Genomic DNA, 14569 nt, shown 5'->3' with positions numbered 1-14569 from the left:
AGAACAAGTTCAGCCAGGCGGAGGAGGGTAGTGGTGGATGGGGACTGATCGGGCCTCTGTTCAAGGAAGAAGCGGAGCGCCCTCAGGCCATCCGGGTGGGGGATGGAGGTGTAGAGGGATTGTACGTCCATGATGAAAAGGAAGCGGTTGGGGCCAGGAAACTGGAAACTGTTAAAGTGGCGGAGGGCGTTGGAAGAGTCGCGGATGTAGGTGGGAAGAGACTGGACAAGGGGAGAAAAGATAGAGTCGAGATAGGAAGAGATAAGTTCCGTGGGGCAAGAACATGCTGAAACGATGGGTCTACCAGGGCAGTCCTGTTTGTGGATCTTGGGAAGGAGGTAGAAGTGGGCTGTGCGGGGTTGAGGAACTATGAGGTTGGTGGCCGCGGGGGGAAGATCTCCAGAGGAGTTGAGGTCAGTGACAGTCTTGGAAACAGTGGTTTGATGTTTGGTAGTGGGGTCATGGTCCAGGAGGAGGTGTCAGAGAATTGGCATTCAGCTTCCGCTAGGTAGAGGTCAGTTCGCCAAACAACAACAGCACCACCCTTGTCAGCAGGTTTAATGACAATGTCAGGGTTGGATCTAAGAGAATGGAGTGCTGCAAGTTCAGAGGGAGGTAGGTTGGAGTGAGTGAGGGGAGCAGAGAAATGGAGGCAGCCGTTAGCGATGAAAAGATCTAGAGAGGGTAAGAGGCCAGGGGGAGGGGTCCAGGTAGAACGGGAATTCTGAAAGCGGGAGAAAGTGTGCGGGGGGAAGACTCCTGGCCAGAGAAGTGGGCACGGAGACGAAGGCGGCGGAAAAAGAGCTCAACATCGTGCCGAGCTCGAAATTAATTGAGGTGGGGGCATAAGAGGATGAAGCTCAGGCCTTTGCTGAGGACTGATTGTTCGGGGTCAGAGAGGGGAAGGTCAGAGGGGATAGTGAAAACGCAGCAGGAGGTGAGATTGGGAGAAGGGGGGTCAGAAGAAAGTGAAGGGGAAGAAGGTTCCGGAGGGGCATTGGTGTTCAAGAGCTGATGAAGCTTGCGATCCTTGACATCGGAAAGGAAGAAAAAAAGTTTTTTGTTTTTAGACCAAGTCCTTCCCTGCCGTCTCCCCTCCCCCAGCACCACTATCTTGTGCTGTTGCTGTAAGAGATGGAACGCTGCTGCACACTGTGGGCAGGAAGTCTCGAGATTAGCAATTCTCATCCACAGTGTACAATGTTCAATCACTGTAACATCCAGCAGTAAGAGCCTCAGTTGTGCATTGGGGGATGAGAAGGAGAGTGACTGCATTAACTGAGGTGGGGGGAAAAAGGAGGAATAGTGACAGATTTAAATGAGGGGGGAAAAAGGGAAAGTGCCAGCATGAATGGGGGTGGGGGGGGTGGTGGGTGGTGGTGGCGGTGGAGGAGTGTGCCAACTTTAAAAAGAAACTAAATAAATTTCTCCCCAGGAATAGTTTGTCAGCTGCTACTGAAGAAAAGAAATGTTACACTGTAGCAAAGAATAATTAATTCCCAAATAGCAGTTCGAGGAGCATTTTTCAGTAAAATTCAGAAAATATCTTTTCCTTTTTAGTTAGAAAAAAATGCGCTGTCTTTGTTCATTTTAGATTCCAAACGACCCAAAAATGCAGCAAATGAAGTGTCAAAAAATGTCTCGAGATATATCCCCAGACCTTTCAACCCATATCTTCATTCAAGCTATTCCCCCTGCAATAGTTATGAAGGAATTACTTTTTGAAATGCAGTTACTTTGTTATATAGGCAAAAGTGGCAACCGATTGCATACAGCAAGGTCCCACAAACCACAAATGAATAAAAGGCCTGTTTTTGACATCATTGGTTGAAGGAGGTGCATTGGCCAATACACTGGGCCAACTCCTGCTTTTCTTCAAATATTGCTGACGAAGCCTTTACATCCATCTGAACAGGGATGTGGGCCAGGGTATCAATTTAATGTCTCAAATCTCCAACAATACAGCATTCCCTCGGTACTGTTCTAAAGTATTAGCTTAGATGATATGCTCAAGCTTTTGTGTGTGGCTTGAACCCCAAACCTAACTCTGGCGAGAGTACGACCACATGAGCCAAGCTGAAACGTACTCTTGAGACACTCTTGCCACAGAGGCAGAACCTCACTACAGATTTGAACATATACACATCCTGTTATTTTCAATGTGCCAGTGGGAAATCTCTTTGATGTGCAATGGTATGACCTTTACTGTGCTTTTTTTCAGTAGCAGAAAATTTTAATGACTATCTGTTGAAAAAAGAAAACATTTAACTTGTTTAATTGTTTATATCCATTTTGTTTCTTTTAGTTGTGGAATTTATCCTGAAACTCGGCGATCTACATAATTTTTAAACATTCATTTGGAACTTGCTTTCACTGAGTATCATATTGCTGGAATATGAGCCAAAGTGATCCTGCAGTGGATATGGATGCTGCTCTACTGACTCTTTGTATTTGCTGTGGACAACCACACCTGCCTCAGGAAAACCATTCATATAATTACCGGGATGAAATAGACGACGACCTCATATGTCACATTTGCCTGCAGCCCTTGGTGCAGCCACTGGATACACCATGTGGTCACACTTATTGCACTTTGTGCCTTACCAACTTCCTACTGGCCAAAGATTTCTGCCCCATGGATCGGAAGCCCTTGTGTCTGGAGGTGTGCAAGAAGTCAAGCTTCCTGGTGCATAAGCTGCTGGATAAAGTATTGGTCTTCTGCCCATTTAAAGAACACTGCACTGAAGTCTTGCAGCGCTGTGAGCTAGAAATTCATTTACATCGCAGGTAAGTCCAATTGGCTATTGGAGAAGCGTGTCCAAACAAATTCACTAAGTAATGACTACTGTTTTCATTACAGCCAACCGGTCAATCATGTCCCGGAAATGCTGTTGATTGACCAAAGCGATCACTTCCAAGCAGCAATATCCTACAACTAAATTAGAAATGTTTAAAAGTTTAATATAAGTTAATGATATTGGCCGGAAACCATCTAAGTCCCAATCCTTTCTCGTAACAATAATCTATTGTGTGTGCATTGGTCTATGTTTTATATTCTTGTCCCTCTCCCCTCCTTTTCAAAATTAGCCTTTCAGGTCATCATGTGTGTGAGACAATCTAGCTTCCAATTATTGCCGTCAATGATATTGACTGATTTTTTTTTTTTTGTCAAGCTAACTGAAGGAAACTCTCTGGCCTATCTCCCTCTAAAGGTTTCAGTAACGTTTAAATAATTCTGTTAAACTCAGAGCAGCCAATCAAGTATGTCTTTGAACAATCCCACGAGATGTTAGTATTTAAATTGAATTGAATGGCTTGGTTTATCCCTTAGGCTTTTGGCTCAGGCAAAACTATTGCATTGGAAAACATATCCTGGGGTATTTCGAAGAATTTAAGTTGTTTTTAACCCGTTGTGTATTGTGACTGAATTGAAGGAGCCAAAAGCCTGCTATATCATAGAAACATTACTTTATTTTTGTCACAAGTACATCCAGTTCTCGAGGTGTCAACATTAATTTTTTTATTTTACATCCCAGTCCTGTGCTCTGTTTCCTAATGAACATGAACTAAAATTAGTGGCTGCTGCTTCTGCCTCTTAGCACAATTACAGAGAACACCAGACTCTGAGAATTTTGCAACTGGTTAAATCTTGAGGGCAGTTTTATATTTAAATTTTATTCTTTACATCTTATGTGGAAGCTTTGGTAGTAATCCAGTGACCATCCTAAAACAAAAAACAATCTGATCAGAGGTATGTGGCTGTGGGTAGTAATTTAGTTAGCTCCACTATAATGAAGATTGTAGCTCAAAATTCCCAGACTCCAGTTAGATTGTAATGGCCAGGCAGTGTCAAAATCTTGCAATTTTGTGGCTTATGTGTCAGTCATCAGAGACCACACTGCAGACATTGGATTATCCATGGGAGATTTTCTAATTATTTATTGCCATCTGGGGTTTAATTCTCTCTTTGCAAAACATTAGTTAACACATTTGCAGAAAATTCCTTTATGGGCTATTTTAATGCAGTCATCAACCTTTTGAAATAAGCAGCTTAACTTTGCCAAGTAGCACACAAGGGAATTTTACAAGAATGCTTTAATTATTGTCCTACCAGAGAAAATCAGAACCCTGTTTTAAAAACAGTTAGCATTGTTTGTTTTAATTTGAAAAAACTCATGAGGCCTTATTGTTATGAGCTGTTTGCATCCATTGATCGGATATGTGAATGCACAATGTGGGAATTACATAGCTACGATAAATTTTTGATATAATTAAACATCGGTGTGGATTTGGGACGAGGACAGAATCTGGCTCGGCTATGGTGCCCTCCATTTCTAAATAACCTGGTGATACTCACTAGGGTTACAGTTGAAGAATAGAAAACTCAACGGGGCACCAGAAGGCAAACATTAGTGGAATGGTACCTCTACAATTTCAGGGTATTGGAAAGAAAGCACTCTGATTTATATAGCGCCTTTCAAAACCTCAGGACGTCCCAAAGCACTTTACAGTCAATGAAGTACTTTTGAAGTGTAGTCACTGTTATGATGTAAGAAACGCACCAGCCAATGTGCGCACAGCAAGCTCCCACAAATAACAATGTGATAATGACCAGATCACCTGGTTTTTTAGTGATGTGATGTTGTTTGAGGGATAAATATTGGCCAGGACACCGGGGAGAGCTCCTTTGCTCCTCTTCAAATAGTGCCTTGGGATCTTTGACATCCATCTGAGGGAGCAGACGGGACCTTTGTTTAACGTCTCATCAAAAGATGACATCTCCACCTCCAAAAGATGACAGTGCAGCACTCCCTCAGTATTGCACCGGAGTGTCAGCCTAGATTTTGTGCTCAAGTCTCTGGAGTGGGACTTGAACACACAACATTCTGACTGAGAGGCGAGAGTAGTACCAAATGAGCCACAGCTACTACTACAACAACAACAACCTGTATTTATATGGCGCCTTTAACGTAGTAAAACATCCCAAGGCGCTTTACAGGACACACAAAAAATACCCTTCCATCAGCTCAGCAACAATGATGGGGCTGAATTAATTCACTTAATTGTTGTCAGTTCTGAACTAGCCTGGCTGCTTCAGTCATCTATGTCTCTTGACATTGTCTATCCAGTGCTTTGTCTTCTTCGGCTCCTTGTTCCATGTACCTCTGTCTGCAAGGCCATGAAAGGTATTCTAGCTGTTTCCAGTCTTGAAACGTGCCCAAACCATCGCAGTTGTCTATCTTGAATCATCTGTATAAGCGTTGTTTCTTGTCCAAGTCATGTTCCTATTGTATCATTCTTGATTCTTTGCATCCTGGATACTCCCAGTATTCCCCTCAACCAACTCATCTCTGCTGTTAATATCTTTTGCTCATCAACTTTTCTCATGTTCCAGCACTCAGATCCATATAATAACACGGGGATGACCATCGCTCCATGAACTCTTAGCAAAAGATCTTTTAGCCTTCCATATCCTGCATCTTTAGGGCAAAGGGGAGAAAACTGGGGGGGAATAGTGAAGACCTGAGAATAAAAAATCTGCTGCACTCTTTCCAATGATGGTTATATGCATTTAAGGTGAGGTGAGAGTGACTGCCCTTGAGATCAAGGCAGCATTTGACCGAGTGTGGCATCAAGGAGCCTTCATAAAATTGAAGTCCCTGGGAATCGGGGGGAGGGGGGGGAAACTCTCCACTGGCTGAAGCTCAGCACCACCACCACCTTCTCGAGGGCAATTAGGGATGGGCAATAAATGCTGGCCTTACCAGCAACACCCACATCCCAGGAACGAATAAAAAAAAATTTAAGAACTTGCATTCATATAGTACCTTTCACATCCATACTCCTTTCTATACTCCTCTAGGGCTTCCACTGTTTTTAGTCCTTTGTGACTGCCAAAAGCCTCCCTTTTTTTCCTAATCCATTCTTGTATATCCCTTGACATCCAGGGTTCCCTGGGCTTGTTGGCCCCACCCTTGACCTTTATGGGAACATGTTGGCGTTGTACTCTCTCTCTTTCCTTTCTGAAAGACTCCCACTGCTCTGATGTGAATTTTCCTACAAGTATCTGATCCCAGTCCACTTTGGCCAGATCCTGCTGTATCATATTAAAATCGGCCTTCCCCCAATTTAGAACCTTTATTTCCAGTCCATCTTTGTCCTTTTCCATGACTACCTTAAATCTCACTGAATTATGGTCACTGTCACCAAAATGCTCTCCTATTGACACTTCTACCACTTGCCCAGCTACATTCCCTAGAATTAGGTCCAGTACCGCCCCCTCTCTTCCAGAACTTTCTACATGCTGGCTCAAAAAGCTCTCATGGATGCACTTTAAGAATTCCGCACCCTTTGAGCCTTTCACACTCTGACTATCCCAGGTAATATTGGGGAAGTTGAAATCCCCTACTATTATTACCCTATTATTACCCTATTATTTCTACACTTCTCTGAGATTTGCCTACATATCTGTTCCTCTATCTCCTCCTGACTGTTTGGGGGCCTATAGTGCACTCCCAGCAAAGTGCTTGCCCCCTTTTTGTTTTTAAGTTCTACCCATATGGCCTCATTAGAGGAACCTGCTAAGATATCATCCCTCCTTACAGCAGTATATGAAGTATAGTACCTCGTTATTTTTTTAAATTGTCACCTAACATAAAAACACAAGGTTTGGTGAAGCTGCACTGCTGTTTAAAGGGTAAGCCATTTAGGACTGAGAGGAGGAGGAATTTCTTCACCCAGAGAGTGGTGAACCTGTGGAATTCTCTACCACAGAAGGCCAATTCATTAAATATATTAAAGAAGGAGTTGGATATATTTCTTAAGGCTAAAGGGATCAAGGGATATGGGGAGAAGGCAGGGACAGGGTACTGAATTTGGATGATCAGCCATGATCGCATTGAATGGCGGAGCAGGCTCGAGGGGCCGAATGGCCTACTCCTGCTCCTATCTTCTATGTTTCTATGTTTACCTCTGGTTACCTTATTAAGTTGTGCCAAAGTATGTCGGTATCTAGTCAGATTTTCTATATGACTGCTGCTTCCAACCAACCATCTGATGATCAGATTCAGTAATCTTCTTACATTGCAATAATGTTCAGTACATCTTAGTTTTAAGAGATTTAAGTGAGAGTACCAGTTTTCAGGCAGAAATGAAAACCGAGTGACCTGTGATACAGATGGACTGAAATATATGTGTCCTTATGGGAGAGGGAAAGATAGCTAACAGAGCAGCATTTCATCACTGATCCTTTGACAATGAAGGCTCACTGACAATGAAGGCTCTCTTGCTGCTGGCGTTACCCTGGCTAAGTCCTGCTAACTACATTGACAGTGTTGGCAACCTGCACTTTCTATACTCGGAACAGTGAGTACCAAAAAATAGCTCCATATCTTGTGGTAAAACATTCTTTTACATTGTGTTTTTTACTGCATAAAGGTAATGTATTAGTAGCTAGGAACAATACAAAAAAATGGTATTTAGCAGCCAATGTTCATGCTTAATGCTGCTGTGTATTTTTTATGTTTATTTGTGTTTACACCTTATGCTCAAAGATCCTAGAATTACAAAAATATATCATAAAACAGAAAATACCTTAATAACTCGCTGCATTGGTTTTCTATTACTACTGTTGCACATAAAAGTCATAACCGATGCAGCTTTGTGACCTGATATATGCAACCTTCCCTACCGAAAGTATATTGCTTATTTGTTCCATAAATATCTCAGCAACATAAAGAAAAATGCAAATGCCTGGAAATCTAAAATAAAGACTGGAAATGTAAATCAGGTCAATTGTGCTATCAGAGCAGAGGCTCACCTGGAAAGTAATAATCTAAATATAACAACTTCATCAGTGAGCAATTGCAGAGATATTGCAGCATACAGATTTACCATTGTAATATTTAAATGCATTGATGCTGTATTTTAAATATGGAACAACAATGCATTTTTGTAGCATTCCTTACCTGCTGGTTAAAGAGGAAAAATGTGCAAAGATAAAGGGAATTCAAAGAGGATCAGGATTGTGGGAGTGAAAGCTCAGGTGAGGAGGAAGGTTTAAGGCTTTTGAAAGCAGAAGTTAAGGTATCCAGGTGCAGGGACATGGCAGGAGAGTTCCGGAGTACAAGTGCAAGAGCAATCAGCCACGAATGGAGGAGGGTACAAGGAGAATCCCAGAGTTAGAGAAGTGGAGGATATGTGTATTACATGAGGTGAGGATAAATGGGATCACAGAGGTAGGGTAGGGCAAGGTCACAGAGATTTTAAAGAACAAGAATATCGAAGTATATTCACTGGGATACAGGCGGCCTGAGGGTTGTGGGATATGGCAGCATTGAGCAGAATGCGGGAACTCCTGAAATTTGGCAACGGTGTGGTGGTGGGAGAGGAGGGAGCAAGTCCTTCGATTTGGAAATATTGGGAGCTGTTAGATCCGTGATTCTTTAAATAGGATGTTTCCCCAAGAACTACACGGATGCTGTAACTTAACAATCAACAGGTATTTACTGCAGTAGAGTAGTCTCAAGACTGAAGTACAGAATCCTGCTCCGGCTTTATATACAGGTGTGGTCACTGCCGGTACTGCAGTATACAGGAGCTGTAAAACAGTTCTCCCTTAAAGGTACATACACAACAATTCCTCCCCTTTTAGATTAACAGTACCATAACATTCATTTAACAATTAACATTTTTAACATGCAACATTAACTGAAAATAGTCCATTTATAGATTCAGTCTTTGGGGCGGCTTCCTGATCCTTTTGGGATAGCGCCTTTCCTGAGGTTCTTGTTCTTGGTGCGGAGGCGATTCTGGCCCCTTTTCGTCGGTTAGTTCATCGGTTTCCACTGCTACTGGTTCAGAGGTAGATGCTACCGGTATGTCGGGTTCATCCCCAGGTACTCGAGACATGGGGTTGACTCGTTCCTGTGACGCTAAGATCTGATCGACGTGGCGTCTCACAATGCTCTCCCCAACATCCACTGTGTACATTAATGGCCCCTGTCTTGTGCATATCGTTCCGGGTTGCCATTTCTCTGTTTGGTAGTCACGGGCCAAGACTGGTTGTCCTACATTGAAGCTCCTTGTCGGCTTCTCATTGATGTGCTGGAATTGTTTATCCTCAACATTTCTTCGCACATTGGGTCTGAGCAAATCCAGACGAGATCTCAACCTTCGGTTAAAGAACATCATGGCCGGGGTCTGGTTGGTGACTGCATGTGTCGCATTTCTGTCGGCTAATAGGAAATTGTCCACCTTATGCTGTAGTGGAATTTCATCATCGCACATGGCCTTTATCGCCTTTTTAAAGGTTTGTACGAACCTTTCAGCCAATCCATTTGTGGCTGGATGATGCGGGGCGGATGTGTAATGCCTTACCCCATTCCTTCTCATAAATTTTCAAAACTCTTCGGACACAAACTGTGGTCCATTATCAGAGCAAATCTGCTCTGGCAAGCCGTTCCTGGCAAATATGGTCCGTAGGATTGCAATCGTTTTCTCTGTAGTGGTTGTGTTGTGTCTGTGTGTTGATAGAGACACTGAAGACAGGAGTTGGTTTCATAGGTGTTTACTGAACAAAGTCTGGAGGGGAACTAACTGATACAACACAATATACAGGCTTATATAGCCCGAGTGGCCATTACCGGCATTGCAGTACACATGGGGCTCTTAAAGGCACATGCACTACAATTCCTCCCCTTTTAACCAGTACATAATATTTTAAGTAATTATTAATTACATGTTACAAGAAAAATAATCCACACATTGCTGCAGTTAATTAATTATAAGTCAGTCTCTCTGGAGGCTTCCTGACTCGGTCCGGATAACGCCTCGGTGGTGTAGTAGTTTCTGGTGGTGTAGTAGGTTCCTTTGGCAAGGCTGATTCGGCTTGAATGCCAGTGTCGGGTTCATCGGGTTCCAGTATCACCGGATCGGAGGTAGATATGGGTATCTCTACTTCATCGTTAGGCGTATAGAGTTGTGGCGTAGGTTGTCCCTTTTCGGATGACTCTATGATTTGGTCAGCATGGCGCCTTATTATGCTTTCTCCGATGTCCACGGTATACATCAGCGGTCCTAGTCGTGTGCAGATAGTTCCAGGCTGCCATTTCTCGGTACGGTAGTCCCGGGCCAAAACTTGTTGACCTATCTGGAAGGTTCTATTTGGCCTTTCATTCATGCCTTGGAATTGCCGGTTCTCTACGTCCCTTCTGATGTTGGGCTTGATCAAATCCAGCCGGCATCTTAGGCTTCTATTGAAGAACATCATGGCGGGAGTTTGGTTTGTAACCATATATGTTGCATTCCTGTATGCGAACAAGAAGTTATCCACCTTGTGCTGAAGTTTTATGTCTTCATTACCCATGGCCTTTATGGCCTTCTTGAAGGTCGGGACAAACCTTTCAGCCATTCCATTGGTGGCGGGATGGTATGGGGCAGACGTGTAGTGCTTAACCCCATTGTTTTTTAAGAACTTCCTGAATTCTTCGGACACAAATTGCAGTCCATTATCAGAACAGATCTGTTCAGGCAGCCCATTCCTGGCAAATATGGTCCTTAATACTGTGGTGATTTTTTCCGTGGTGGTGGAGGACATCTTTATTACCTCCAGCCACTTGGAGTGTGCATCAACCGCGATTAAGAACATTGAGTCCATAAATGGACCAGCAAAGTCGATGTGTACCCTTTGCCAGGGAGATGAGGGCCACTCCCATGGATGTAACTATGAGCGTAACTATGCCCAAATCGACAGGGAAGCACTCAGCCTGGTATGGGGAGCGAAGACTGTAAACGTGCCTTCCATAAATGCAAAGACTTAATCAAGTCCAAAGAAATTTTGGCTCATTACAACCCATCACTGCCAATCAGACTGGCGTGCGATGCATCCCCTTACAGCGTAGGAGCAGTATTATCCCATCCTCGTCGCCACTGTTGTGTCTGTGTGTTGATAGAGACACTGAAGACAGGAGTTGGTTTCATAGGTGTTTACTAAACAAAGTCTGGAGGGGAACTAACTGATACAACACAATATACAGGCTTATATAGCCTGAGTGGCCATTACCGGCATTACGGTACACGTGGGGCTCTTAAAGGCACATACACTACAGGTTGAGGACATTTTTATCACCTCCGGCCATTTCAAGTGAGCATCCACTGCTATTAAGAACATTGAGTCCATGAATGGACCAGCAAAATCAATATGCACCCGTTGCCATGGAGAGGAGGGCCACTCCCATGGGTGTAGAGGGGCATGTGGTGGTGCATTTTGGACCTTCTGGCATCCTGAGCAGCTCTTGGTTAGGTCCTCGATTTGTTGATCGATCCCCGGCCACCACACACAAGCCCTAGCAAGGCTTTTCATTTTCACCCCTCCCAGATGACCTTCATGAAGCTCATTTAGCACTCTCTCCCTTAACTTGGGTGGAATCACCACTCGGGATCCACACATCAATGTCCCCTGGCATACTGACAGATGATCTCTTCTGGATGAGAATGCTGGCAACAGTGAGTCGCCATGTGTTGGCCATCCCCTCACCGTCAAATCATATACCCGAGACAGTGTCGTATCATTGCGGGTCTCCTTCTCTATATCCGCGTTTGTTACTGGCAATCGTTCAATTATTGACGAATAAAATATCTCGATAGGGTCCACTGCTGGTGCTTCCTCCACAGTAGGCAGTGGCAGGCGTGATAGCCCATCAGCGTTTCCATGCTGTTTCGTGCCTTTATATTCTATTTCATATTGATTTGCCCCTAGAAACAGGGACCATCTTTGTAACCGTTGTGCAGTCATCACTGGAACGCCCTTCTTAGGATTAAAGATGGAGACAAGTGGTTGGTGGTCAGTCAGCAAGGTGAACTTCTGCCCATGCAGATAGTGGTTGAATTTTTTTACTCCCCATACTAGGCTGACGGCCTCCCTGTCAATCTGGGCATAGTTGCGCTCGGCTGAGGTTAGTGACCGAGACGCAAAGGCTACTGACCTCTCCAACCCGTCTGGGAATTTGTGCGACAGCACCGCTCCAATACCATAGGGTGATGCATCACATGCCAAACGAATTGGCAGTGCTGGGTTGAAATGGGCCAACACCTCTTTTGATGTGATCAATTCTTTACACTTCTGGAAAGCTTGTCTACGTTCGTCATTCCATTTCCATGGCACCCCTGTTTGCAGTAGGGTGTTCAGTGGGTGTAATACCATGGACAAATTTGGTAAGAACTTATGGTAGTAGTTTACCAGCCCGAGGAACAACCTCAGTTGTGACACATTTTCCGGTGCTGGAGCCTTGACTACTGCCTCAATCTTTTCAGGGGACTTATGTAACCCCTCTTCATCGATGACGTGGCCACAATACGAGATCTGCTTCTGGAAAAACTCGCACTTATGGTGTAGTGTATGTACCTTTAAGAGCCCGTGTACTGTAATACCGGTAGTGACCACTCGGGTATATAAGCCCGTATAGCGTCTTGTATCTTTTAGTTCACCTCCAGACTTTGTTCAGTAAACACCTGTTAAACCAACTCCTGCATTCCGTGTCTCCATTAACACACGGATACAACAGTGGCGACGAATTGGAAACGGACTTACCTGCAATTCGGCAGCACCTCAAGGAGATCGATTCCTCAGACGAAGGTCGAAGAAAAAAAACTGTGGTTTCACCAGCTAGCCGGGCTGGTGGCAGGTACTGCACTAATCCTTCCTGGGCGGCGGGCTGGGGCTCGATCGGGTGGCTCTGCAGCGGGGCCGAGCAGCGAGTCGGAAGGCGGAGGCAAACAGAGACGGAGGGTGGAGCACTCGGGAGACGACCGGCGCTGCAAAGCAGGTCGGCGTTCGGACCAAGCAGAGGGAGGGAAAAGTCCCAGAGAGTCCGGCGGGAACGAGTCTCCAACTATTAAAAATATCTGTGTAAATAAAAACCGCGGAGAACAGCGTTGTCAGCAGCGGCAGCGGTGAGCAAGCGTGGGAGGCGCCATTTTTTCTCGGCAGGGAAGAAAGGAAAGCGCGGGAGGTGCCATTTTTGATTTTCAGGATGCCTAAGACTGGCAATATTACTGCTTTCGATAGTGATATAGAGGATTGGACCACATGTGGAAAGAGTAGAGGTATATTGCACAGCGAATGAAGTAGAGGATGATAAAAAGGCATCGGTACTTCTAAATCTGATGGGCGCAAGGACATACGGGCTGTTACGAAACTTAATCACGCCAGCCAAACCGATGGACAAGAATTTTAAGGAGATTGTTGATACCCTACAGGAGCACTTAAACCCAACACCGCTGCTGATAGCGGAACGATTCAAATTCTTCAGGAGGAATCAGCACAAGAGTGAAAGTAACGCTGATTACCTCACCGAATTAAGAAAGCTGTCAAAGCACTGCCAATTCGGGGCAGGACTGGCAGATTCTCTACGAGACAAATTCGTCTGCGGTCTCCTAAGTGAAGGAACACAGAAAAGGCTACTTTCTGAGACAGATTTAACACTGGACAAGGCTTTCAGTGTGGCTGTATCATACGAAGCAGCAGCAAGAGGAACTGCAGAGATACAGCAAAAGCCACAGGACTTCGGCACCCATGAAATGACACGGGGTTTCGAGAGATGGTATCGCTGCGGCAGATCCACCCATGACCAGAGGGACTGCTGGTTCAAGGACAAAGCATGCAGGCAATGCAGAAAGATGGGACACATTGCACGTGTATGCCGATCTGGAAACAAAAAATCCACTGACAGAAAAAAAATCAATAAGGAAAAGTACAGAAAGGTACAAATGATGACGGACAGTAGCTCCGAAGACCAGAAGAGCGATAGCGACTCCGGAAACAAGAGACGAAGCTGTCTCAAATTACATAATGTAATTGCCAAAGAAGATTACCAGACCATTTGGGTTACCCTCACGATAGCGGGGTCCCCAGTTAAAATGGAGCTAGATACAGGATCAGCCCTAACCGTCATAAGTCGACGGGATTACGAGCGGCTATTTCCGCATATACCTTTGAAAGACACATCCATTATCTTGAAGACATATACGGGGCAGAAAGTATACCCCAGAGGGAAAATAAAGGTGCCTGTTGTATACAACGGCAAGGAAATACAGAAGTTGCATTTATACGTTCTGCAAGATGGTGGTCCACCGTGTTGGGACGTGAATGGATCAGGAAGATACGTTTAGACTGGCACTCCATTCAGGCACTGACGGTGACCAGTAAGAAAAAAAATGATGATGACGTCATACCTGAACGATTAAAAGACATCTTGGCTAACGCCAAAGAAGTGTTTCAACAGGAACTAGGAACCTTGAAAGGCGTCACCGCCTCAATAAAAGTGGAAGATGCGGCAATTCCCAAGTTTTTTAAGGCAAGGCCGGTGCCATACACAATTCGTCCAGCAGTCAAGGCAGAACTGGAGAATTTGGAAAAAGCAGACGTGTTATCCAAGGTAGATTGGAGCGAGTGGGCAACACCCATCGTCCCGGTCATGAAGAAAACGTTGAATAATGATAAATCTGAAGAACAGAGAAAAATTCGCATCTGTGGGGACTTCAAGGTGACTGTAAACCCGGTTCTTCGCAC

The 14569-nt window shown here is 44.5% G+C and overlaps 1 protein-coding gene across 5 annotated transcripts in view; it reads left to right on the top strand.

Moving 5' to 3' along the window:
• The window catches only part of lnx1 (ligand of numb-protein X 1), a 353323-nt gene that overhangs the window by 151252 nt on the left and 187502 nt on the right, over positions 1 to 14569 (top strand). For all 5 annotated transcript variants that reach the window (XR_015074155.1, XM_085969955.1, XM_085969956.1 and 2 more), the window contains exon 2: positions 2306 to 2787. Coding sequence is in view for 4 of the 5 variants with exons in the window: in XM_085969955.1 (XP_085826081.1) it covers positions 2396 to 2787 (392 nt within the window). In the remaining variant the exon portion in view is untranslated. The remainder of the gene's footprint in view (positions 1 to 2305; positions 2788 to 14569) is intronic.

Source organism: Somniosus microcephalus, chromosome 2 (assembly GCF_052327205.1).
Source record: "Somniosus microcephalus isolate GS21.2 chromosome 2, FLI_Smic_1.0, whole genome shotgun sequence".
NCBI classification, from domain to species: Eukaryota; Metazoa; Chordata; class Chondrichthyes; order Squaliformes; family Somniosidae; genus Somniosus; species Somniosus microcephalus.
The sequence above is the reverse complement of the archived record's forward strand: the minus strand, read 5'-3'. Positions and strand labels throughout refer to the sequence as shown.